Genomic DNA, 26,019 nt, shown 5'->3' on the forward strand with positions numbered 1-26,019 from the left:
AGGTTAAAATGCACTTTAACTAACTTTAAATAACACATTGCATTAATTGAAAAATGTAAATTCCCTTGTAAGAAAATATATGGTCTGTTTACTACAATGTAATTCAAAGGAAAAAGATTCACGAGTTTCCTTTGACCCTGATGACTTATAACAGAGAATAACATAACAATAGAGGCGGTGCTCATTATCTTCTCCATCCTTCCATCGCTGTATATTTGTACCCTCTGTCCTTCCACCCTACCTCTCTGTTTCTGGTCCTTGAAGTGCTTTAAGTGCTTGTGACTGTGCTAATGAATAAAAATGTCCTCCCAGCAGCGAGCACCACATTTAGCTGAATAGTCACCTTTGCTGTAAAAGCTCTATTAGGCCCGGTTGCCAGCAGGGCTAACGATTGTGCCCCATGTTTATTTACTAGGTATTGTAAATGCATTATTTATGGATAAGTCTCCGGACAGCACTTGTCAAGACTTAAAAATGTCAGTATAAAGTATTGGGGGAAACAGAAAAATAGCCACCATTATAAAAACCCAAGGTGACCTTGATTTGATTCACATGCAATTAGAACAGTTTTATATAATGCACTAAAGTATGAATCAATACTGTCTAAGTCAACACAAAAAATACGTTGTGTGTTGAATCTTTATGATCGTCCCCTAAGACAAGGACGGGTAATTGGGTTTTAGCTCCCTGTCCTAGCTTTCAGGGATTTCCTTAGGCTCAGTATCAACTGTGTGAGTTCCTGCCAGTAAAACTAGCAACTATTGTCAACTATTGAGTGGTTTTCTGAGATAGAGCGAGTGCCATTTTTCTTTTTCTATGTTGCATAATAAGACTACCAAAACGGCAATGCCTCGGATATCTGTCATGGTTTAGTTCCCTGGCAAAGAAAACGCGCAAACATATAAAAAAGACATTCGAACAAAGCTGATGCCCTTCCTTGATACCACCTTAGACCTGTCACAGTGGATACACTAGGTGCTCAAGCAGAATACTCAACACCTGGAGCCCTTTGACAGAATCACGGCTGATTAGCTTAGCAACGGGGAACCATGCCACCATTCAACCAAAGTGAAACCTCCTTTAACCTCCGGTAGAAGGACATATAATGGATACTGAGGAAAGAGCCTGCCTTATTCCAGCGGCGGGTAACCTATCCATTGATGAGGACATAAAACAGTACAACTCGGTGAGCCGTTGGGTGAACTAATTGTGTTCGGGAACATTGTGAGATGTGTTCCTGTGTTATCACTTAGACCTCTCTTTTTCTCCTGCACCTCCTCTCCTCCATTTCTAAGTGTAATCCTCCCGGCGAGGATGTGTATTATCACTGTGTAATGACTGTGCAGCAGGTTGAGTGTGTGTGTGTGTGGGGGGGGTGATCAGCATTGTGTGTGTAGCCCCAGGTCATTATCCTCTATTACAACAGGCCATGTAATGAGATTCAGGGAAGGGCGAAGGCTTTAGAAAAGAATAGAATCAGCTCTAAGCCCGTGGTCTGATTAGCACTGATGAACTCTTGACTCTGTTGTAACACTGTCCCCTGTCAGTGTCACAGCCCCTGCTGACTCCACATGGAGACTCACAGGTGATCTGTCTGCAGGTGCTAAATAGCACCAATTTATTTTGGGGGGACTTATTTAGCTTGAATGTAGCACTAAAAAGGTTTTATAAGACGTATTCTGTATAGTACTATCTGTATTATACATTATTTTATAAAAAGCACCATATCCCTTCCCCCCAAACAGACTGATGCACCTTTTCTCCTCCTCTTTCAACTTCCTCCCTCACCCCGCTCTTCTCATCCCAGCTGCCATGTCATCTGGTTCTGCTTTATCCCACCTAATTAATAGGAATCTTTGTTATAATGATCCGAGCATGAGCCTCTAACTCCATGCATATGCAATGAGGCTGGAAACTCAGTTGCCTTGGTTGCAGATTTTGAGGCATTCTTCACACATAGCTGTGTGCTGCGCTCACTGAATGCAGCGTCCTATCGGACAGTTAGGCCGGGCCCCTCCTGGCAGGACACACACACTTGCAAAGCACCAGCATCTCTCCTGTGCACCGTGTACTCACCTCCTACTAATAATCTGTCCTTTATTCTGTCAACAAGATCTTATCATGATGCAAGTAATGCATTTGTTCAAATAGCCGACGTACTTTTGTGCATGAGTGTGTGTGTGTATATGTAAGTGTGGGGGGCGGTGGGCTTCCTGAGCGTTTGTGTGTGTGTGCGTGTGTGAGTGTTCTCTCTTGGCCTGTGGCGTGGAGCACCAGCCCAGCGGAGCAGTGCTCTGGTCTGTCACTTTTGTTTGAATAGGTAATGTAGATCTGTTCAGGCTGAAGAGACATGAGCTGGAATCGCTTGTTAGGACACATGATCAAAAGCGTCTCTTTGCTCTCTGCCAATCAACCCTCTTGTCACCCTGTGAAGCAGACGTTAAATAGATTCTTCGGCTATATGCCGCCGGCAGCCTGCCAGCCTGACATGTGAACTTAAAAAAAGATACCCTGCATCGCCCTAATCTCATGTTCTCATCCTCTTCCTTCGTGTCCAGTTTTTTTTGTTGCTTTTCCTTTCTTTTTCCTCCGCCCCTTTCCATGTTTTCCCTACCATTTCGACACCCCGAAAAAGATCCAAATCAACATTTTCCCTCCTCCTATGATTTTTGTCTGCAACCGCATCGTAATCTCCAGTGACAAAGTTGCTCGCCTGCCAGGCTGAGATCAGAGCCCAGGGCTAAATGGAGTGGCTGTACGAGGGGAATAGGGAGCACAGAGTCCTCTGCTGAATTATGTATTTACTATCTGTCCCAAAACAGAGCCCTCACATAACACAGCCATGTCCCCCATAGGGTTCTGGAAGGTTTCACTTACACAAGCTAAGATATAGATTTTGTTGCCCCTTTCGAAAAGGGAACCCTTTCTGCTGTCATGGTCTTTCAGATGACAAAACAAGCAGCTGCTTCTTCAATGTGCCATTCTTTGCATTCAAGATCACCTTCCCTAGTTCTCATATTCCGATTAGTCAACAGTAGCAACTGCTGTGGAGCATTCCAGGGGCCATCTTCCCCGGTTTCAGCTGTTGAGCGTGTCCCCCTGCACCCATGCATTACAAAACTTCCATTGTGATCCTGGCTTACTGGCTGCAAAGGAACCCCTTGATAGGAGGAAACGGGTGTCTCTGAGAGACAAATCACAGGGAGGGCTGCACAGAGGCCCGTTTGTCTTTACACGCTCACACACCACCACAGTGTATGTCTCGCCTGTGACATCACTGCGTGTGCAGTAGCCATTTGGGGAAATAGTGAAATATTTATATTTGGTGGTAGAGATTGTGCCTGGGGGATAAGGTCAGTAGCCGTTTGCAATGGCCTGACTGTTTTATGTGAGGCCGCACTATTTGGAGGGACACACAAATTGTGAAATGAGGACACACAAGACGGCGGGAGCCATTAGTGCTGCTATATTTGTCATTGAGCTAGAATTTGGAAATAACGGCCATGTTTTGGGATTAAAAAGGATCATGATCAAAAGGCACATCAACAGACAAACTGCACGTATTAAGGACAGCGGAAGTAGGAGGCGCAGAGGCACAAATGGCGAGAACGGGGCTATTCTACAATGGGATGGGTGCAAAGGGAGGGCGCGAGTGTGTGTGTGTGTGTGTGTTTGTGAATGTGCGCAGTAGGGTTACACAGGGAGACTTGTGTGCCAGCTGAGTATCACTGTCCTAGCAATGGCATTCAACTCACGCATTCTCCACACATAACTTGACAAAAGAGCCGGTGTCATCTGACCAAGGATCAAAATAGTGTGAGCGTAACACAAGCCCCGGGCACAGACACCGTCTGTGGCCTGCTAATGATTTCAGCGCACATTGCAGGCTTGTTCTGTAAGTCATACGTATATTAGCCATCCAGCTAAGAGATCCGCCTTGATACGAGCAAACATGACAACTTGTGTAGATAAGCAGCCTATTAACATATTTGCATTGTTTTTACCCAAACAGCAAGCAAAAATGTCTTACCCTAAACTTTGATGGTTGCCGTTTGAACAAAGAGACTATTTAATCAGCAGTGATGAAACACTCAATGCCTTTTCTCTCTCCTTGTTCAATAACATTACATGCGCCAGGAGATGAGATGAGGATGTCAAAAGGAATGAATAGAAATGTGTTTTATTGCACTGCAAAGGCTGAGTGCCAATGATTATAATTATTTGACGTCACGTCTCTTTGAAAGTACCTCTGGAATAATTTTTAAGTCTGCTCCGTCCGAGGGGTTTGAATGCTTTAAGACCAAATCCTTAATTGCACATCTGCTGGTTGACTTTATTAATGAACGCTTAAATCAACTGTTTGTCGACGCAGACGTTTTGCTATTCTTCTCCAAATACGCATAATATTGGTCAAAGGCAATTGGGTTGTTAGATTCGATCCTAGCCTTTTACTATTACTACCACACCTTGTCTTCCCCTTTCCTTATTCTTTGTGGTGCTCTTCTGGGTGGGTGGCACTTTGCTTCACAAAGACGGTACTGTAAGGCTGTTCTCAGCTTCCCTGTTGTGAGCTGGACCAATGAGCTCAGTCGCTCATGAGAAGCAAATTTCTCCATCTTTGCCCAGCAGGTCTCAGTCCGTATGGCTCTGTATCCCACAGACAGCCAATGGGCCGATTGAAAAGAAAATAACAGCATCCATTGTTGCAAACAAAACTTGAACAACAGCACACTGAGACACTTGGGCTCTGCGCGTAGATGAATGGGGAACTTCTAGCAGTTGGAATGCTTCATTTATGTAGTTTCTTCATTATTCCTTTATCCAATGGCAAGGAAAGAATCTGAACTGTACAGTGTAATTCATTTTCTTTGCTCAATGATATTCAGTGTTCAATATTTTATAGTAATATTAAGTAATTTTGAGAGGACAAAATTCCACATATATGCAGAATACCAAATGTACTTTTATCAATTAGTGTTATTATATTACTATTTTATGTCTTTTTAATATCATCTTACAGTTCAATTTCTGATGCGCATTAAATTAAGTTTAAATGTGTACAACAGCATTCCTGTTGATCCTATTAGTCACGTTTTGTCCTTGTAGTGTCAGTCCAATAATTTACTAAATCACACTGAGCAGTTAAAAAAAGTCAAAGTACTTTACATTTTGTTCACACATTTATTAATTTAACATATTTCGAGCGTTGATTAGCAATTTTATATCTGACAGTTAAATTGCAGGGTACCCAAAAAAAATCCCTCCACTACCAGGTACCTGGTAATTTTTTTTGAGTGAAATTGTTGTAATTACAGTGAACCGTAATGATTACCGACATCAAATGAAAAATATAAATTGAAATTAAGTCCACATTTGTCTCGTAATGTTCATTTTCACAAGTGCTGGAAGCCTGGGCTGAGATTTCTAAAGTAAATCAACTTTCCAGTAAACCAAACGCATCCTGCTTGCACACAGTCCATTTATCACTGTATCTTCATCTTCTTTATTCTTTCTCTCTAAATGTCTTTCTTTTTTGCTTTCCTGCTCTATTGTTATCGAGTTGGACATGTAATGTAATGTAGTCGATCAGTTATCAAGTCTGTAGCTTCATCGTGCATGAAAGAAATACTTGAAAACATATAGTCATTAATTCAACAATTAGTTAACATAATATTGACTTAATTCATTCAAAGTATCGTTCTTCTCCTAATGAATAGTACCCATAGCCGTGTTCACTAGACGCCGCAGCCTGAAGAGACTTTAAAGCAAAGCAGGGGCGAGGAGAGGGAATGAAAAGTTCATTTTGCTATCCAAGCATTTAATGGTCCTAGTTCTTAAAAGTGACCTTGTGGGGTAGAGAGCGGAGCAGCACAGCAGCTCCTTCCAGATGCACACATGGCATCCATCGGGGGCACAATCACGCACAGTCCCAACACCTCAGGCTCGGACATATGTTGAGTTTTATTTCATTCTTCTGACATTAATCCTATTCACCAGCTGTTCTGCCAGCTGCCACTCTCCGGCTTAAGGGGAGATTGCAGTTTTGGGGGCTCTGAGTACTGGTTTATCTTGGCTCCTCATCTGCTCCTCACGAAGTTTTGATTGGATTTTTTTTCTTTGCCCTCCTCCTACTTCCAGGTTCCTTACGTTGCATACTTCCCTGCAATATTTTACACGTCTCTGATTTGCGTAGACACGGGGGAGTTTTAACAATACAGTTTCACTTAGATTCTTGGCTTCTTTTGGCCTATCCGTCTGCAAGGATCACAAGTACACAGTATTTTTTTGAACATATCTTCTGAAGATAATTTAAAACAGAGCTGGGTGAATGTGCATAATTTCTGAACACTTGATTCATGTTCATCCTTAACTTCTCACACTGTTTCGGTCAAGGATTTGTGAAGAACCGCAGTGCTAAAATCTGCTCACCCCACAGTAATCCAACAGCATTTCGGTAGGATTACCCTGGACATGGCCTCAGCCTGTACACTTATGATTATTGACATATTGGGTCTGACATATTTCACATTTATGTGCATTGTCTGGAAGCACACTCAAGTGTTCTCAATGTCATTTCTCCTGAAGTACAGCCGGGCAGTCTGCGAGCAAGGGCCGCAATGAATTGATCATTGCTCACTGCTCACTTTAATAATTCAAGCCTGATTGCCACAGAGTGCCGCAGTAAAATGGATTGGGAGAGGTCACATGCTGCTCAGCTCAGGAGGTGAAGCCTCTTGGGGATGGTTAATTCATATATGCTTGATAGACACGTGTCCTATTTAAAGAGGTCAGTGTGCTGTGTGTGTATAGAATGGCCAGGTCAACACTGTGGGATTTAGCCGGTGGTCAGTGCAGATTAAGGCACCGGATGAGGTAGAAGTTCCTGGTGAGAGGCCAGCATTTATTTTAGCTTTGTGAGGAAAAAGCAAAACTATTCAAAAAGTTACTGGCAAATTGCACCTAATAATCCTCATAACTTACAGCCTCTTGGAAATGTGCTACTCGAAATCAGACGGTCGGTTAATAGTTTTAACCTATGACGATATGTGACGAGGCCTTTCGGTCCACTTAGCATTTTAACTCTGCAACCTTCAGTCGCTAATGGGATAAATGCAAGTAATATAATTCAATTAGCTGGAAGCACATAACATGTTTGCCAAACATCAAAGAAACAGGACAGCAGAAAATAAAACACTGAGTAGAACAGATTACACCGTGATAATGACTTTTGACCCGATATCTGCTCTAGTTGAGTTTCTGTTCAGACTCAACGACCTTTGATTTATCACAATAAGCAACTGATCCACGGTGGGTAATGTTCCCATACTATGCAGGCTGCAAGCAGCTATGTACAGGTGAGATATAATATCCTCATGTTGAGGTAAAATTGGTACAATAATAAGTAACTGGAAAGCAGCTAGGCAGTAAGGGACAAAAACAAGTAGTGGTGAATAGGGGATGCATCCGAACGTCAGAAGGAGCTGGGTTACCTACAATATATTTTTAGTCCCTGTTTACATGACCGAACAAGATGTCTAAAGGTGACTAACAGATATGTTCACCAAGTGGAATAATGATAAGGTGTCAGTTAAAGAAAGCCCACCACGAGGTGCAGGTGCTCCACAATACACTGACATGTCTGGACCTTTTTTATATATGCATGCCAGCACTAGTCATTACATATTAAATAGCTGGAATTATCTAACTGAACCAAAAAGTCTCCCCGAAATGTTAGAGGTTATTAAAGCTGTTGACAACGAGGAAAGGTAATTGCCTGAAAATGAGCGACAACGCACTGTTGTGCTCAGAATGTTCTTTCCCCCCGGCTCCCTCTTTAGCGTTTGCATTGTGCGGCATCACCCGGGTGTGTAACCTATTGCGTTCCGATTGCTCCTTTGCAATTAGTGCCCTTTTTGTCCTCACTTCAATAACGCCATGATTATGGAGACTTCAGGAGTATTTGCAGCATCCAACAGCTGTTGTCTCAGGGACTACCGGCTGAATGACAAAAACATGTTTTCTCTCTGCATTTCACTTCCCTGCCTGCCTCTTGTAATTATTATGTTTTATTTGCTGTGATGATGGGGGCTTGTTTTTAGTGTGTCTGTGATTAAGATATTCAAAGGATTCCTTGGAGTGTGTCACAGTCATTTTCTTTTTTATCAACCTCGACATTTGATTTGTTTCCTGCTCTGTGCAATGTGGTTTGGAAATTAGACGTCAGCCATCATTGTCTGACTGACATTCTGGAGTTTTTTTCTCCCAGATAGAAAAGTATCTATCAATTAAAGAAATGAAATAAAATTCTATCACTGCATTCGGGGGATAGAATTTAAAAAAAAGCAATTTAAGACATTACAGTTCATCATTACAGTTTAGAAATAGTTTCTTCATGTGTGATCGGATGATGTGGTCAATATAAGATGATGATCTGAATTAAAGACACTAACGCTAATATCTTATAGGGGAGTAATTAAGGCATAATGTATGACAGTATAAATCATCGCAAAATAAAAGTTGTTAGTGTAATTTGCAAACTAAGGGACTAAGTGGATATTCTTCCTCTCATTTCGTGCTTTGACTTGTAGAATATAGGGCGTTTTGTGAGCTCTCGGTGCAACCTACAATATAACCTCCCTTTCTATGGCTCATATTATTTTATACAGATCACATATGTATTGTAAGTATAAGAAATGTGTTTAAAGAAATAATGGCCATTCCTACCCTGAATTTGTGTATTATTCCAATGTTTAGTGTCATACGTTTCTCTACTCTATTTTGACATTGATGCATTGTTCAGTTTTGCCTTCCTGACGCCCCGTTGGTTGTTCTTGGAGGTTCGTTTTTTTTTTGGTTGGCTATGGTTGGATTTTGACAGATTGTAAAACAAGTGCTCTATTCAAGCTTAAGCTTGTTTAAAGACTGCAAAAAGAATGTCCTGCCCACTGGGATGAGGATCGTCCCCCCTGTTTGCCTTGCTCTACTGTGTCTGTCGCTCTGCATTCTGAGGAGGAAATTATTTATATGGTCAGTGTCAGTTGATCATTGATTTGGTAATTACATCTTCTCCCTTGAGACTGGGACCACTGATATACAAGCCCAATGCTAAAGGGGAGGGCTCTGACTCTGTTATCCATGACTTATGGCTAATTTGACTCTTCTAGATAGCCCTCTTTTCTCTGCTAACGGCTTTTCAACACAACAAACACTCAAACGCGGGTATCATCTTTCGTCTCGGGAGAATAGTGCACGCAGAGACGCTCAGAATGTGGTGGCAGACAGTTGAGACCATTTCATTGCTGACAACACAGAGTAATAAAACACCGAGTACAGCATGTTGTAACAAACCATTTTTGTGCTTTGAGGCAGTCACGGCCTTCTGAAACACGACCAAGTGTTTGCAATAAATTTAGTAGCTTAAACCTTTTAGAGGCTGAATGCATTGCAACGTTACGTTAACTTAGATATACACAGTGGACTTTCAATCTCCATGGTAATCTTAAGAGCCATTTGAAAATTAGCGTGTCATGATTTTTTAAGATCGGCTTTATTACTGTCCAATCCAATTCCAAAGTGACAAGATTTGATTTGTCTGTGGCTCCATGTATTTGTATATTTTGTGTTCCACTCAATAATTTGAGTTTTTCTAGAGCTTGCAATAATCGTTTGAATCAACTACTCTGTTTAGAGCAGCAATAAAAAGATAAATTAGCAAACAACTTCCCCCTCGCTTCTCAGCCGGCAGGCATTTATAGCTAACTAGCACTCAATTTAATAAAATGTGTGTGAACAATAAAAACCACAGTCAGACTATAAGCTGGTGCATTAAAACACCGTAGAGCAATAACACTGTGAGCATGCTGTATGAAATATGAGAGAGGACATTTTTTTTTGTTGCAGACTGACAGGGAGTTAGTCGGTGTCAGTACAGACAGTTAGTGTTAACCCGCCTCTTAGCTTCACTTCTGTGGTTTATACTGAACATGATATTCTGGCTGCGCTGACTGCCAGGTGCTGAAAGCTTTGTTTATGTCACACATCAACCTAGAAACATTCCTTTGTTGAGATTTATGAGGATCATTAGCTTTGTTTTTAATACAGTTCGAAAAAAAAATAGGAAAAATGAAGTCTCCTAATCTAGGCATCGCATCTCGGTTTAAGGTCTCTCAATCCCAGCGCCTGTTCACCCACATCAATGAGATCACAGAATACCTTCACAGGAGAGCCGTACACCCGAGATGACAGCGTTGATAGGAGATAAACACATTGAATTAGCCAGAATAAAATGTGTGATTACTGTTCACTTCCTTCTGAGTGCTACTTGAAAATGCTTAAGGAATCTCGGGGAAGCGTTGAGGACATTTTTTTCCAGCTTTACAGCTCTAGATCCAGCCCCAGAGAAGAGACAATGAGACCCCAACAGGCTTAGTAGTCCAGAACCGCCCTCAATGGGAACACGTCTTGGACACACACTCCAATAGTTTTGTCTTGTGTGTTGCTATCTGTGCTCGCCGCAGAGTGGTGGGGGTCTGTGCCAGGCAAAAGTCCACAGGGACCATTGGAATCGCCGGGGCTGGAGGAAGTTGGTCTGGGTCCAGTGGGGCGATCTGGGCTTGGTGACAAGCCAAGCTGTCTACTGCAGGGACGCTGGGAAAATGTAAATAAGAGCCTGATAAGGGCTATTGTTTTCATTCCATTCTCATCCCAGCTGAATGGCCTGCTCCCCAGCCACAGAGCATTTTATCTCAAGAAGGGGAGGCAAAGAAATGGAAGGGGTGGGGGCGCGGGAGACTTGAGCGTCCCTTTGGAAAATAAAAATAAACTTACTTGACTCTTCTCTTGTTAAGGCTAATTCCCTAATAAGTGATGTCCTACTTTGAAAGAACAGCACTCTTCTTTACCCTGAAACTTCAGAAGTTCTGCACTCACTGTCTTGAGAAGATATGTTTGCCTTTCAATTCCACCATCACTTAATATCCAGTCAAATCAGCCTGACTCTTATATTAAAGATAATTGTAATAAGTGTTATAGAATTATTGTTTTTGATGGGCTCTGGGTCATAACCTATGAGTAATTATTATATACTGTATATACTAACCCATTTTTTTATTGGTATCTATAATTCCTCCAGAAAAAAATAGATAGGCATTTTAGAAGCTGAAATAGAATTCCTTCCATTAATCTAAATTCTTCTGCAAAAAGAGGCTGTGGACGGGTGGTTTGAAAAAAGCCAGACATCTCATTTACTGTTTTCCCAGAGCATTCCTGTGCACAGTTGCTCTGCTTTCACCAAATCCATTTTTGGTTGCCTGTTTTGTCCGCGCTGTTGTAACACTAAAAGATGTTGGAGAGTTATTTTATAGACTAATCCAGGTCATCATTCACCTCTCCCAGGTGGAAGGCAGGGAGGACAGCGGTGCATTCCAACTGTAGAGTTTCCTGTTGGAGGACTTGGCAGGTCGTGTCTGGCCTGACGGAGGGGATGGAGAAGTGAGGGAGAGGCAGCTCTCCTGGGAGGGAGGTGAAAAGCAGGGGGAGGATTGGAGTAGAATGGAAGCTGGCACCATATTATCTCCAACAGTTGGCGCATTGCTTAATGATCAAGTGCTGGAGCAGCATCTGGGGTGAAAGTGTGTGTGTGTTTACTTATGTGTGTGTGTGTGTGAGGGAGAGAGAGAGAGAGAGAGAGAGAGAGAGAGAGCGTATATTAGCATATGCTTGCTGTGTTTGTTTAATTCCCCTTTGCACTACTGACGTTTCTGTGCTCTAAGGAGAAAGAAATCCTCCACTGCTGTAGTTGTGACTAAAGATTATGATTTGGAGGAAGTTTGTTGTTTTCCGGGAGAGGAAGCCGTCTCACGCAGGGGTGAGGTGCAGAGAAGAAGAGTCGAGCTCTGCTACTCCTCGCTTCCCTTAACCCCTGTTTCAAGATCTGTGATCTTTGTGCCATGGAGGGAGTTAACGCACACAAAGCACACAACGCACACACAACACACACAACAAACAGCCTTTTCTCTCTCCCTCGCTTAGGGTCAAGGGGACAAACTGTGAGTTGGGAATTGGAAAGTCAATAAAGCAGAAGTAATGTTATAATGACCCTGAGCTGAAGATGTCCTGTCGACCCCCATCATGTTGGAGGAAGTGGACAATCAAACAAAATGGTCACTCTGCTTGATCTCTGTGAAAGCCGTGCTTAAACAAGGCCACGTGATCCCCCGACCCCGGCGTTGCTCCCTCTGACAAACACTGACTTCAGAGGAACTGGGAGTAACAGTGTTCGGTCTCTCGAAGAGATGTTCCAGAAGAGTAAAAGGAAGCGCCGCTTGTATACATTCCAAACTGTACATAACAGTGAATTTCCCGTGAATTGCAAATTAGAATAAAAAAGCGCATTCTCAGACAAAACCCCTGTATAGCATCGCTCCAACCATTATCATGCTTCTGAATTGTGTTCCTTTATTGCCAGAAGTGTGATCTGTTCATTACAGAGCCCTGGGGCTTAGTGGCAATAATGAGAGTGTCGCCTTTGGCTTTGCATTTTGCTCTAAATGGAGACAAACCGTTTTACAAATCATCCTCAGGCTCTGTATGAAACCTTAGGACAGATCCTAAAGACAAAAGCACTTTTAGACAGTGCATAAATTGTTCTCACACAACGGGATTGTACATGACTGCAGCTTGTTTTAATGGAACCCATCAGGGCTCCAAGCTGCATGTCTTGATCTGGTTCAGATTGGAGGCAGACAGTTAGCAGAGACAGTGTCTCAAGGTGGAGGGGTAGAGGCTTGCCTCTGCCTCTGGTGTTTGATGGGAACAGGCTGACCCCTGAGCAGTGCAGGGATGGTGGAGGCCTGGGTCAGCCGGCCCAGTGTGTTCTTTATCAGCTACCCCAGCGACAGCATGGCAGATTGCGGCCATTCCTCCTCTGATTCATTATCTGCTGGACAAATGTTAATTGTTTTCATCATTCGCAGCTATGTGAACACTCAGGCGTAGCCAGTCTCACTCCATGCCCCCCACTTAATGTTTGTCTCTGTCCCTTTGTCTGCCTCCCTCCTCAGTTCACCCTCAGCTCATCTCTCTGCCGTCGGGCTGAGTTGCTTTTAATGTTCACCGTGCAATACCATTAAATGTCTCTCTCTCATCTGATACGCTGCTTTCCTTTCATTCTCATTTTTAGGGAATAGATCGCACAAAAATCGAGAAAAGGGAAAAAGAATTTGCACACCATGTTCCATGATCTTTAAGACTAAGACATTAAACATGGACATTTATTTTGTTATTGAAACGACTAAACTTTTTTCCTGCATTTTTCTTCTTTAGATTCCACATGCATGGAAAAACTTCTTTCCAAAGACTGGAAAGAGAAGATGGAGAGGCTCAACACAAGTGAACTACTGGCAGAAGTGAAAGGTAGGGCCTACGCCGTGTTAACAAATCCCTCATTCCTATCAAACAAACACAATCTATGTACCGTATAATCTCAGACCCAGCCTTTTACTCCAAATTAAAACAAAAGCTTTTGGCTGCCCTCTTCATTCTTTTCTCTGCTCCCTTATCTTTTCTTGGAATGCCCGACTCTGTCCAGAGTGCTATCTTCAAAATCCCAGCCCATTTGGACTCATTTTGAGGCTCTCTGTGCTTGTCAGTGGATTATTGCTGTGGTCCCTTTAAACGGCCCTGAGTTCAGCTACTCTGCTCTGGCACACGCAGTGTGTTCATGCCGCTCTGGTAATTGTTGAACCCAAAGTGTGCTTGATGTAAACAGAGCACAGCTGAGCTGAGAGGAGATGGTGCGGCGTTGCACAGGGCCTGGCGTGGAGGGGAATGTCTTGACTTGACAGCGAGCGCACCCGCGCAGCGTTTCAACTGCGGCACGGCAGAGCGCAACTCGGCACTCCCCCGAAAATCTGTTTATGACAGGGTGAAGGTGGGCCAAAGATGGGCAGGGCTGCTGCTCAGTCCTTAGCACTGACTGTTACTGAGAGCTGGTGTGTTTATACTGCACAAGAAAGCACAATACCAGCTGGCGGATAACACCGGGCTTTCTCCGGCTCCTGCACCCTCCCACCAGCCATTACCTTCATTAAATTGGGTTTAATCTCATAATAAAACACTTGGATGTTTTTTTTAATTTTTATTAGCAATTCATGAAGACTACTCACACACGTATACAGACAGCTCGTTTTACCGCTTTGCAGGAAATTGAATCATTTGCTTAATTTTTTCGTCTTTCAAAAACAAGGGTAACATACGTAAATAAAACTTGTGTTTGGGTTTAATTAATGAAATACACTTACAAAGAATTATAGAGGAGGGGAAAGAAAGGCTGTTGAATCTTCTAATGAGTATATTCATTGGCAATAACCTTAATGAACTGACCGATAAATCATTGATTGATAGACTAGATTCATTGTACCTGCCTGTATGCTGTGTGCCACTGTAGATCAAAGTGCGCTGTGTAAAATGTTTAAAATGATTTAGCCTTTTGAAAGCTGGTCTGTTAAATAACAGGCTGGGCATTTCTTCTGTGTGATCAATGGGAACAAGAAGGTTACTTGGTGGTCTGTAAACAGGTAGGGAGTCTGATAATAAACACTATGGCCTCTCTCTGGTGATGAGTTATGGAGACAGTCTATACACCGCAGTTACCAATATAAATGCTTCTCCTATCACATTGGCAGCCTTAGATTTTTTAATTAGCATGCCATTTCATATGACTGTAGACATTTCAAAGGGCTGCTTTGTGCTCCCCCCTACGAATGTCTCTCTCTTTGCTTTTGATGTCGGCCTGATGTAAATACGGGCAATTAAAAAGAAGTCCAGGGCTGGAGACGCACAAGGTCCACCTAATTAAAACCCAAACAAAGGTATCCAGTAGAAAACACCTTATGATTAAGATCTAAAGTGTTATGATGCATCAGAAGTTTTGTTAATTGTAAGGTTCAAATCTGTATAAAAGACAAACATGCACGTAGGTTTCCAATGAATGAAAGGAAGTTGAGAATAAGGGCATGCAGATAAAGACTACAGTACCTACTCTGGCCTTGTATATTCTATGTTGATCACTCACCCATTCCTCAACCAATCATACTGAGCCCCTTGTAGGTTACTTTTTCACATTGTTCCATCATAACCTTGAAAGACAGGTAATTGGGTATTGCAAAGGCAAGTGATGGAATCGGACTAGTAATGGAAAGATTTATTCTTGCTCTTAGAAAATAAATAAATCTGTTTTGTAGAATTGGACGCCGGGCTTTTGCCCATGAAAAGAAAGACATTCTTTGACTTGTGTTCAGACAAGCCCTGAATACTTGTTCCCGTAGAGGTGAACATGCACGTACAGTAAACAAACAAAACAAAACAATAGTATCAACATCATCAGACATTTGCTTTCATGCAAACCCAACCAAGCATTTAACTATTTACGGATGACACATCTATAATTAGAGCTTATTGTGGGTGGATGTTTGGCTGTGTAATGTGCTGCAAAGACACAGACAATTTTTAGGGTTAAAGAATCAGTGGAAACAAGCACAGTAATCCAGCGGAGGCGATGTGCTGAAGCCACACATAGATTATGGTGTTATTAAGGGTTAATGATCTCAAATCTCCATCTGCCTTTTCTTATATGCTGTTAGGGCTTATCCGCAGCGGAGGCAGGACACAAGGAGAGTTTTCGAAGGAGCATTAGTGGCGGATTTCTTTTCACCAGTCAATTCCAGAGCTAACTGTTTGTTTTCATATCTGGGCTTAGCTGTCAATCTGCAGGAACGAAGAAGGAGGTAGATGAAATCTCAGAGCAAGAAAGAGAGGCCAGCTGGAAGGTTTCCAAACCACAGAAAGTAGCAGATAATAGGAGGCAAGGTGGAAGGAGGAGTGCAAGAGGTAGAGAGAGAAAAAAAAGATGCCTACACCTTTCATTTACAATAGTACCACATTTTTCTTCTTTAAAACAGTCCCCTTTCTTCAGATGATTGAGGAAACTTGCAATCATTACTTCTCTATATGAAGACTACAGTGTGTGTGCATGTGCATACTGTACATCATAACCATGTGAAATACAAATATAGCGCACAGTGGCCTACGCAGATAAGGTTGCCCTCGGTTTCATGCTTGCTATGTGCAGGTTCTTTGAGCCTCGTACTGAACGGAGCTGTTTAAGTTTCCCTGCTGAGGGCCAGTTTCCCGGACCCCTGTTGGGGAAAAAAATTAATCAAGCTTTTATTCATACTGAAGAAAATATGTTGTTACTAAATTGGAACACAAGCTATATTTATTCTCTTGGAATTTGCAAATGTATATATATATATATATATTTTTTAATTCAACAAGAAAAAGCTTAACATGTACTCTAGCGTTGAAATGGCAGTTTGGAATTCTGAAGCAGAGAAATCGGGGCTCTTGCACAGTCAGAATCAATTTAAGAATGGTGTCGACATGACAGTGGTCGAGTGCACACAGGCAGTCCTGTGGTAGGCAGATAAGTGGAAGCTCTTTAGGAGGAGAACGCAGGGCAGTCCAGGCGGGCAGCTGAGACTGATTTGATGCTGGCCCTACCTGTGCTGGCTTTACTCCCGAACAGACAGAAAGGAGTCTACTGTGTGAACACAGAGCCCATATTGTTCAGCCATGGGTGCTTCAAAACACGATTATTCACTCTAAAATGTTACTTTATTCCTAATAGCTTCCATAAAGTGAGGTATTTGATACCAAAGCAACATCTCCCAGGGACACAGGCTTGCATAGCTTTAGAAAAGAGTTGTAAAATAATGCGCATTTTAACAACACACCGTGTATAAATGGTATGTATATTGTGTTCACCAAACATAAAAAGAATTTCACACAAATGGCACAAAACATTATCTGTCCAGTTGCTTGAGTCAAAAATGCCTCAGTTAGCATTTTTCCCCCACAACGCTTCAGTCATCTATTTGCCCTGTGCACTCAGGTGAAATATGAGCCACAGTAAATCATTATTCTTCAGGCCACATTTGCCAGATGAATGTATGAGAGTGTTGGACTGTGTGTTTTTCTCCTCTAATGAATTGAGGAATTTAGCTTGTGGCAGTGGAGGTAAAATAGGAAGTGATGTGTGTGTGTGTGTGTGTGTGTGTGTGTGTGTGTGTGTGTGTGTGTGTGTGTGTAAGTGTGATATAGGGATGGAGTTCTCTATTTGTATTTTAGGTTATACTCCAGTGGTTGGTCATGGTTTGTTTAACTAATGGCTTTTAAAGTTGTGTGATACTTTCCATGGATATAAGGACACCACGAAAATACTGCTCAGCTTTCTCTAACTAACTAGAACATGGTCTTTATTGTCATTGCATGTTAAAGGGTTAATTCTAGGGTATAACAGGTATAAATAGATAATAGAGTTGCAAATATCTGAATTAGAGGGATCTTAAAATTTAACGCAAGACAAGAGAGGCTTTCAGATTTTTATTTTTTTTGTCATCTTACAACTAACTATTTTCTCTATTATTTTCATTTTCAACAACTTACAGTGACTGGTTGTCTTCACAATAGCTGTTCACATGCAATGCAGGAACAAAGCAGGACGAAAAATGACGATTACTGCTCTGTGTTACCTGTTACTAATTAGTGCATAATTTAAAAAACCTTCATGCCTTCAAAGACACAGGAAGGAGTCAGCTACCATTTGCTCTTGTTTAAAACTACAGTTATTTCTCTTGGATTTTAAAAAGAAATCAACATATTCTTGATTTGATTTGTTTATTAAAGATATTTCAGAGTGAGAGCAATAACGTTTGTCTTTTCCTTTGATTAAAATGTACAAGTTTTACCTACAGATTTTGTTAGCCGATTTTGCTGTCACTAATTTGAACTTTTTCTTTACATATATTTCTTTTATTTTTCATTATTCTTCTTTAATTATTAGCTGCCTATCGGTAAGACTTATTATTCTTTGAAAAGAATAAAATAGGATCTACTTCCTAATTCACTTTCAAGGTTTTTTCAGACAGTAAGGTGGAGCCTTGATCACTGTCTTGCAGGCTTCAAGCACTTTGCATGACAGAAACCTTGACAACCATTCTATTTTACAGGGACAGGGGTCAGACTCACCCCCATTAAAGCCATGCGAGATGAATAGAAGGATTGAGACAAACTTGTTTTTTCTCTTAATCTTTGCTAAATGCTTTCTTGCAAAAATACAACATCCTGCATGGTGCCAGGATCTCTATTTTGTTGATTCAAAGAATGGTCCATTCAAACTAGTGAAAGTTTCTGTACTGAGTTGTTTTTTTTTTTTGTCAGGGTGAATTTGAGGGTCAGTGTTATTCCTTGTGGGGTAATATGTTCATGTCGAGCTTCTTTCTTGGCTTTGATGAAGTACCTTGTCCGGTGTCGTAGGTAGACAGTGTAGGGCTGTAGCTTTCACATTTGCATAATAATAATGAAGAGTGAGGCTTCTACCATTATAAAAAATATTAGTCAGCTTCAGTGTAAAGCATGAACAGCAAAATTTGCAATTGTTTTTTTTTACTTCTGCCAAGATAAAAGACAAACTTATGTTTTTACACAAACATACAGTTTGACAGGTTTTCGTGGTTTTAGAAATTTCAGAAGATGGTACCTTTTTTAACAACGTGATCGTTGAATGAGCCTTTATGTCGGTCTGTCAGTCAGTCGTCTCCCAAACGGCTTGTCCTTAGACTGTGGGAGGAAGCCGGGGCACACGGGGAGAACATGCAGACTCCATGCCGCCCTCAGCCTTCATGCTCAGACCATATAGGAGCGCTCAGGGACTGAGAGTCATTGTTGCCACTGGATGACATGTGCTTGTGAGTCATTGCTCATGCTTGTTAGTGAGGTTTTATTGGCATGATTAATTGCTTTTATATCACAGCAGAGGCAGCAAGCCAGGTAAAACGTCTGTTGCTCATATTGTGTCGGTTGTAGGGCACACAGGGGTGTTAATACCATATTTCTGGTGTTACTACCTCACAAGCCTTTATAGCACTGCAAAAGGATACCTTAGAACTAGCTCATTACGATACATTTTTCTGACCAAAATGTATTACATTTATTTAATAAATAAATGTATTCAATACCACCAAAGTGGATTAAATAAGACTTGCCTGTGTTTCATGCTTTTGTTGAGCTTTATGGGGTTGACGAAAGCCCTGTTGGCAGAAAAGCTTTCTATTTTGTACCAATAGATGCCATTTGCTGTAACTCAATTGGCTCTTTGAGTTTTTCCCCTGAAAGAACGGACAAAGAGTCAGATGACCGCAGAGTTCTGACACGTGTGCATTTACTCAGAGGCATGAACCTTTTATCGATTGAGACCGCAAGGCAACACACACGTCTGTACCTGCTCGTGTCTACATTCACACACACTTTAGGAGAGAGCAGAGAGAACCTAAGCACACAAGGCATTCAAGTTATGTTCAGTCTACGGCTACGGCCTGTTACAATCGTGGCATTTAGACAAGTCTTAATTTACTTAGGCCGGGTCTGCAGCATATGGAGGCCTCCACAATAGCTGACTGATAGAGAGACAAAGAAATTGCAGTCCTCTGGCATTAAAAAACTTAATTCAGACCTGGTCATAATGGCTCAGCTGTCTTAACCAAAAGAAGGGAAGAGAATAGGGGGCCTTGTGATTTTCCCCCTTTTTCACCCTGGCCCTCCCTCGCTTTTCTTCTTTTTTTGTGCCTGAATCTTTTATCTGTGTTATTCACTCGGGACTCTTCAAAGTAACAAGCCTCCTTCTTTTTCCCCGGTACTGGACTTGGAACCCAATTTAGAGACTGCTTGATTAGAGCAGAGAAGAGGGAGCCAAGAGAGAGGGAGATGTGGGTATTGGACAGAACAAATCGCACCCCTACAAAGTGCCTTTTATCCAAAGACCCCAAGGCTTAAATACCCCCATCCCTCCCCAAGCAACCATGGCTCTGCTTGTTTCCCTCTTATCATTTATTTAGCCACCCGTCGCTGATGTTTTTTGCCCTACTTTGGACGTTTAAAAGAGACAGAAATCTCAAAAGGTAAATGCTGAAAGCACTGAAAGTGAACAACACAGCTTTACCGTCTCCTCCTCCTATGTGCCAGTCTGCCGTCTGTTGAGTGAACACAGGGGCCCGAGAAAGAAAAAAAACAAAAAACCCAAACAAGTAAAGTGCCAGCATAACCTGACCGCTTACTCCTGAGATCCTCTCCCCAAGTCAGGCCGGTATTGTCTTACTCGGCTCCAGTCGTCCAACGGGAAGATGTCACAACATGTTAGGCCTGAGCCGACTGCTGGGGTTCATGTAGAGCCAAGGCATCTCCGGGCTGTCTGTCTGCCATCGCAAGCTCAATGTGAGGAGACATGTTAACAGGCAGACCCCTGCCCCACCGCTGTTAAAAGCCATGCAATATGCAGGAAACGGCCTCTTTTGTCAGCAGGTTGGTCAGACACAGACCACGGCTCTCCTCTTCTACACCACCCAATAAAAGTTTTATTTGCATTTTAAAGCTGATCCATAATTTAAAGCAAGAAGAAAGAGATTTTTAAACTACCCAGCCAACAAAAAACATTTGTGTCTTGATTTTCTAAAGCCTTGAAAGTGAAATGTTTTCACAATGCTTTATTTACCGTGGCAGAATTCACAAATACTCTGAACGATACTCATTGATATTTCAGAATTTTAGTAGGCAATACAGACAATCTGTTTGATAATTAGGATTCATTTTTGTAAAGGGAAAGGCCAAAATAGCAGTGCAGAAGGCACTTCCCCAGATTTTGCTCAACAAAACAATGGGCTCTCTTAGTATTCTTTTGGTGTCTGGACAGAACTGAGCTCTCCACACTCTTAACTACTGCATCAGATCCTTCTGTGGACCGCTAGCACCCATTCATGCACACAAACACAACATGTATATGCCCTCCATCGAAATGTGTATTTAGTTAGGCTGAGGGCAGGCAGGTGGACAACGGGGACCCAACTCAAGGTCATCAAGGCCGGGAGGTCTGAAGGCGGTCATCTTCATCCGTATCATTACATCTTCTGTTCCTTTGTCTTTCTTCATCTCCTCTAGTCCTTCCCACCTCCCCACCCCAGTATCGATAGCAGTATGTATCTTGCTAGCGACCTGTACCAGGCAGGATGGTCATGGACAAAGCTAAAGGTCAACACAATTGGTGCTGAATGTATCAAATCTACAGCTAAGCCATTCACAACAAGTGTAGTCGGGTGAATAAGAAGTGAATTGAGGCCTTGGAAGCTGCATACATGCCCGATGAATAGCTGCTTTTAGGTGCTTTTTTCTCTCGTTCGTAGGATAAACTGAGAACTGCAGCTCTCTTCCATTGCAGCAGGCAGCGGAGGCAGAGCGAGGCGAGTCGAGGTTCAGACGAGCCTGCCAGTAAATTGCCCTGAATGGGATCTGGAGGTTGACAAGCCCTATTAAGACAAACTGCTTTTCTCATCGGAGAGATAAAATAAATCAGGTGTTTAGTCAAATTAAAATAGTTTGAGTGGAGAGGGCCCCTGGGAGCTCTCGGAGAAACTCAAGACAGATGTGGCCAGACACGAGAGGAAGACACCCAGGAAAGAATTCAGCTCCTGCTGGCCCCGGGCCAGACTTTGCTGTACACTTGTCTCGATCTCTATGCTTTTATCCTTCGCTCTCCGTACCCGCTGTCCTTCTCTCTCTCTCTCTCTCTCTCTCTCTCTCTCTCTCTTCTGTCGGTTTTCCCATCCCTTTTTCCCCTGTGTTCTCCAGGATCAGCTTGTCACACACACAAGTCCAGTGGGAGGAGAGTGAGTTACTGTCCAGCCTCTCACTGGCAATTATGTTGGCGGTGTAAGTCAATGGTAGGATCACTTAGCATTGATTAGGCGGAGCGAGAGAGCAGTGCAGCGGGGCTGCTCTATCTATCACACACAGTGCCGACATGTGACTCCAGAGAGAGACAAAAGCCTATTGGCCTGTCACTGCTTGAGTATGCATACAGTAGCTACACAGGTAATTATATTGATAGTGTATTGTTCACTTTTCCCCTTAACTGATGATGGCACATGTTTGTTTTCTCTGTTATTGACAGGTTTGAACAACCCTCTCGGGCTCCTGTCAGGAGTTAGTCCTCTAATAGCTTGTCACAAGGGCCATATAATGAAACACCTTTGTAGTTTTGAGGCTAACACTAACTCTTAACACTTTCTTTATATTCCCCCTTGGTAGTGTGACATAAGCTGCCACCTCAGTTTGACGGCTCCCTGCTGCTCTTTGTCTACATGCCGGGAACAATTCCTTCCCTTTCTTCCTGTGAATGCTGTGAACACTAGCTACAGTAAATAGATAACTCCAGGCTCCGTGTGACCTTAACAGTTTCTAGTGAAATCACTGCAGTTGGTTGCTGCCTGTGTGGTTTTCTTTGTGCGGTATATTGTGTACTGTACTATAGCACAATATGATGATCGGCATGTGCAGCATGGTTTATTTTGACCAAGGCCTTCTGCATGTAATTTCTTTTTCTTTCCTTTTTTTTAGGTACAAAAGCATTCACCCTAGTTATTCAGGCCACTACGAGACCTTTTGTGTACTTTTTTACCTTCTTTCCTTTTTTCGTTCTTTCTGGTATACATACCACATCACTGTATCTATGTATATGACTCAGGATCTCCACCTTGTGTTTGTTTATCCTTTCCACTCCTAACGTTGCTCTCGCTCTTTCTTCCCTCGCTAGGCACTCCGGAGAGCCTGGCAGAAAAGGAACAGCAGCTCTCCACAATGATCACCCAGCTGATCAGCCTGCGAGAGCAGCTCCTGGCTGCCCACGACGAACAGAAGAAGCTCGCCGCCTCACAGATGGAGAAACAGAGGCAGCAAATGGAGCTGGCTCGTCAGCAGCAGGAGCAGGTAACTGCTCACGGTTTCCTGTTCTCAGACTCACCCATTCGCTGTCTCTTTTCGAAATAACTTCGTATTAATTCTTTTTAAAATTCTTTTATTTTTCTCTCTGGCGGTCTGTCTACTTGTCCCCCACATTTCTCCACGTTGTCTCTACAATAAACCCCATTAAATCCATTTTTATCAAATTGTCACATAACACCATTTATATATGACTGAAATGTTAATAAAATCGTTCTACTTGGTAGGAATTTGGACGATTTTATATTCTACATATTTATATTTCGGTCATGCTCTCTCGGTCACATTTATGCTTCGTGGTGGGAAAATGTTATTATGACTTGTACTAACAAATGCGAGCGAATGTGCCAATTAAACGTTAAATTAAACATGGAAGTCCTCTATATCGTATAAATCGACTCCTATTAGAACAAACCTGGCATCGGATTTGCTGCACAAATCAGGCCAATGAGCCATATTGTACAAATCAGCAAATTAGCAGAGGCCATGAAGTGTGTTAATGTCTGGGAAGAAATAAGGACACAAACTATCCACACGGGCGACACTTTTATTATCACCAGCCACCGTAATGGCTGTAAGTCAATTATCAGCGAGGAGTTCACTCAGAGTTTTCCCCACACACTCTCAGACCCTGCTGTGGTAAATGAGGAGACGTATAGACCGTATACCTTGGAGTAATGCATTTGGTCATAGTACACTAATAATACATTAAGAGTATTGATTTCTTTTTTCAATCAATGATGTTCATTTGCAAACTACACTCGACTGTAGGCTTTGTGAACATTGGAACAGAAATGAACAGTGATATAAGATATGTTATTATCTTATTTCAAGATGGAAAAATATTAATAAAATGGATAAGAGAGGGGGAGAGAGGGAGAGAGGGGGGGGCGGGGGGAGAGGGAGCCCGCTGAGAGCCAGAATGTCATCAAGCCATCAAGATACAACACAGTAATTAACTGTTGACACTCGTGAGGAAGCCAGCACAAATTAATCTTGACACATTTGCAGACGACCGATATCTTACAGTGAACACTTTGTAATTATATTTAAAAATGAAAATTAAATGACACTTAAAACTAGGTTGTCATGCTCAATGAAGTGAGCATGTAGAGCGGGGGAATGCCGGGATTAGAGGGATTGTGGTGTGGCTACTCGTCACTTAGTGGCGGCGAGGGCGTCTGTCAGCCGCTCACTGCCTAAACCGGTTATCTCCATCACACACACACGGCCGGCCGTCCTGTAAATCATTTATTCTTTTTTACCACTAACTTTGACTCTGCAGTTAAGGACTTGTTCTTTTATTTTCATTAGGAAATCAGATTTTTTTTTTATTTTGTCAATGAAAAGAAATTTAATAATATTCTCCCATATTATTAATCTGCGGCTTCATTCCGTTTGATTATTTTTAACACTATTTCAAAATATTGTAATTCATTATTAAAAGCAGTATTTGGAGTGTCATATCTGCTGCTGTAGCACAATTGCTATTTATAACAATATCTGGAAAATGAGCAATTGATAACATGATAACATGTTCCTTATCCTCTTTGTCGGTTTTAACCAGAAAATATTTAATTTTCCATCGTTACTTCTCTTTCCAACCAGATCGCAAGACAGCAGCAGCAGCTTCTGCAGCAGCAGCACAAAATCAACCTCCTCCAGCAACAGATCCAGGTCAGTAAACGTGTTTCTGCTGCCCGCTTACATCTTACTCCTTCTACACTGATTACACCTCTCTCTAATTGGTGCCCCACCACTGTCACAGCAAACCACACATCTGGATTTAATGGCACGGATCAATGGAATTAGACATTAAAGTAAATATCATTGCTAACTTCCGTTAGCCTCTCCTTCTAATCTTTAAGAAAATGTTTCATCTTTTTATCTTTAATTTTTGTGTCACACTAACATTCATCTATCATCAAATGTTAATTGCCTGTTGGTAATTTGGGAGGGCTTTAAAATATGGAGGAGGATAATTAGCACATCTTAACGAACAAAAAAATAAAAAGGGGAGGGGGAGAAGGGAGGGGGGGGGGGGAACAGCAGCTAATGAGTCCTGTTGATGGAGAGGAGCCTGGAGGTGGTGGGGACATGAAAGAGGCTGGTAAATGCCTCTGAAGCAAGTTGGTCCCAGAAGGGCAACGTGGTCTACGTTCACAAGTCACAGTACTGACACTTACGTACATTGTCATTGTGCTGCGTGACGTTGTACCTCTTCCCCGTGGTCCTGCAGCTCCTACATAGATGTAGTTACTTGCATCTCCTGCTAGAATGTATCATCCTCATTTGTGTGTGTGTGTGTGTGTGTGTGTGTATGTGATACAGTACATAGTGGTTTACTGAAAGACCACCCAAACAGCACATAGCAGGACATGGTCAGACAGTCCAGGGTTTTCCAGAGCTGTTCGCTGGCAGTGGTCAAGGCTGCGATCCTTACTACCCGCGTGGAGCTAACGTTATCCTGCTGGGTGTGCTTTGTGTCAGGCACATCCTTCCCCGTTCACCTCCTCCTCCGCTGCTTGTTATTCTTACTCCCTGTCTTGTTTCTTTCATTTTCCAGCAATAAATTGTTTCCACCAGCACTTTTCAGCGTTCCTCTGATGAGATACTGTTTTTCTTTTCTTCAAAAAAAAAGCAATTTCTACCCATGGAGCATTTTACACAGGTTGTTCTCGCGATACACTGGGGCAAAACAAACTTCTGCTTTCAAATATCAGTCAGTGCAGATAGTGCCAGGACATCAACATGCCTCTTCCAAGAGCTCTTTGCAAGGGAAAGGCCATACGGTCAATATGTTCTTGTGAAGGCACACGTCTGGACCTTGTACTTCAACAGTGGACAGTCTATTAGAAATTCCACTGGAGAGAAGCACAGAGCACGCCACTCTGTCTAGAAAACACTCTAAAATGAAGTACCTTATACACTACTGAGGGACTAGCATACTCATATTATGGATGGCCCTTCACTTATGCTCATTGAGCATAAGGGCACGGTCCTAATGCATCTCACTTTTAAAGGCCCTTGCTTTCATCACAAAGTTAAAAGAAAATGATACCTGAAAATTCTCCTTGATGCATAGATTTGAGAGAGGGTGGGGGGTTGAGTGTGCATTGGAATGCACTTCTAAAT

At 42.3% G+C, this 26,019-nt stretch overlaps 1 protein-coding gene across 4 annotated transcripts in view; it reads left to right on the plus strand.

The window, feature by feature from the left end:
- Positions 1-26,019, plus strand: part of sox6 (SRY-box transcription factor 6) — a 121,126-nt gene that overhangs the window by 48,374 nt on the left and 46,733 nt on the right. For all 4 annotated transcript variants that reach the window (XM_037482720.2, XM_037482732.2, XM_037482741.2 and 1 more), the window contains 3 exons: positions 13,324-13,413; positions 22,700-22,872; positions 24,493-24,561. In XM_037482720.2, coding sequence (XP_037338617.1) covers positions 13,324-13,413; positions 22,700-22,872; positions 24,493-24,561 — 332 coding nt within the window. The remainder of the gene's footprint in view (positions 1-13,323; positions 13,414-22,699; positions 22,873-24,492; positions 24,562-26,019) is intronic.

The sequence above is a fragment of the Pungitius pungitius genome, chromosome 4 (assembly GCF_949316345.1).
Source record: "Pungitius pungitius chromosome 4, fPunPun2.1, whole genome shotgun sequence".
In the NCBI taxonomy this organism is placed as follows: domain Eukaryota; kingdom Metazoa; phylum Chordata; class Actinopteri; order Perciformes; family Gasterosteidae; genus Pungitius; species Pungitius pungitius.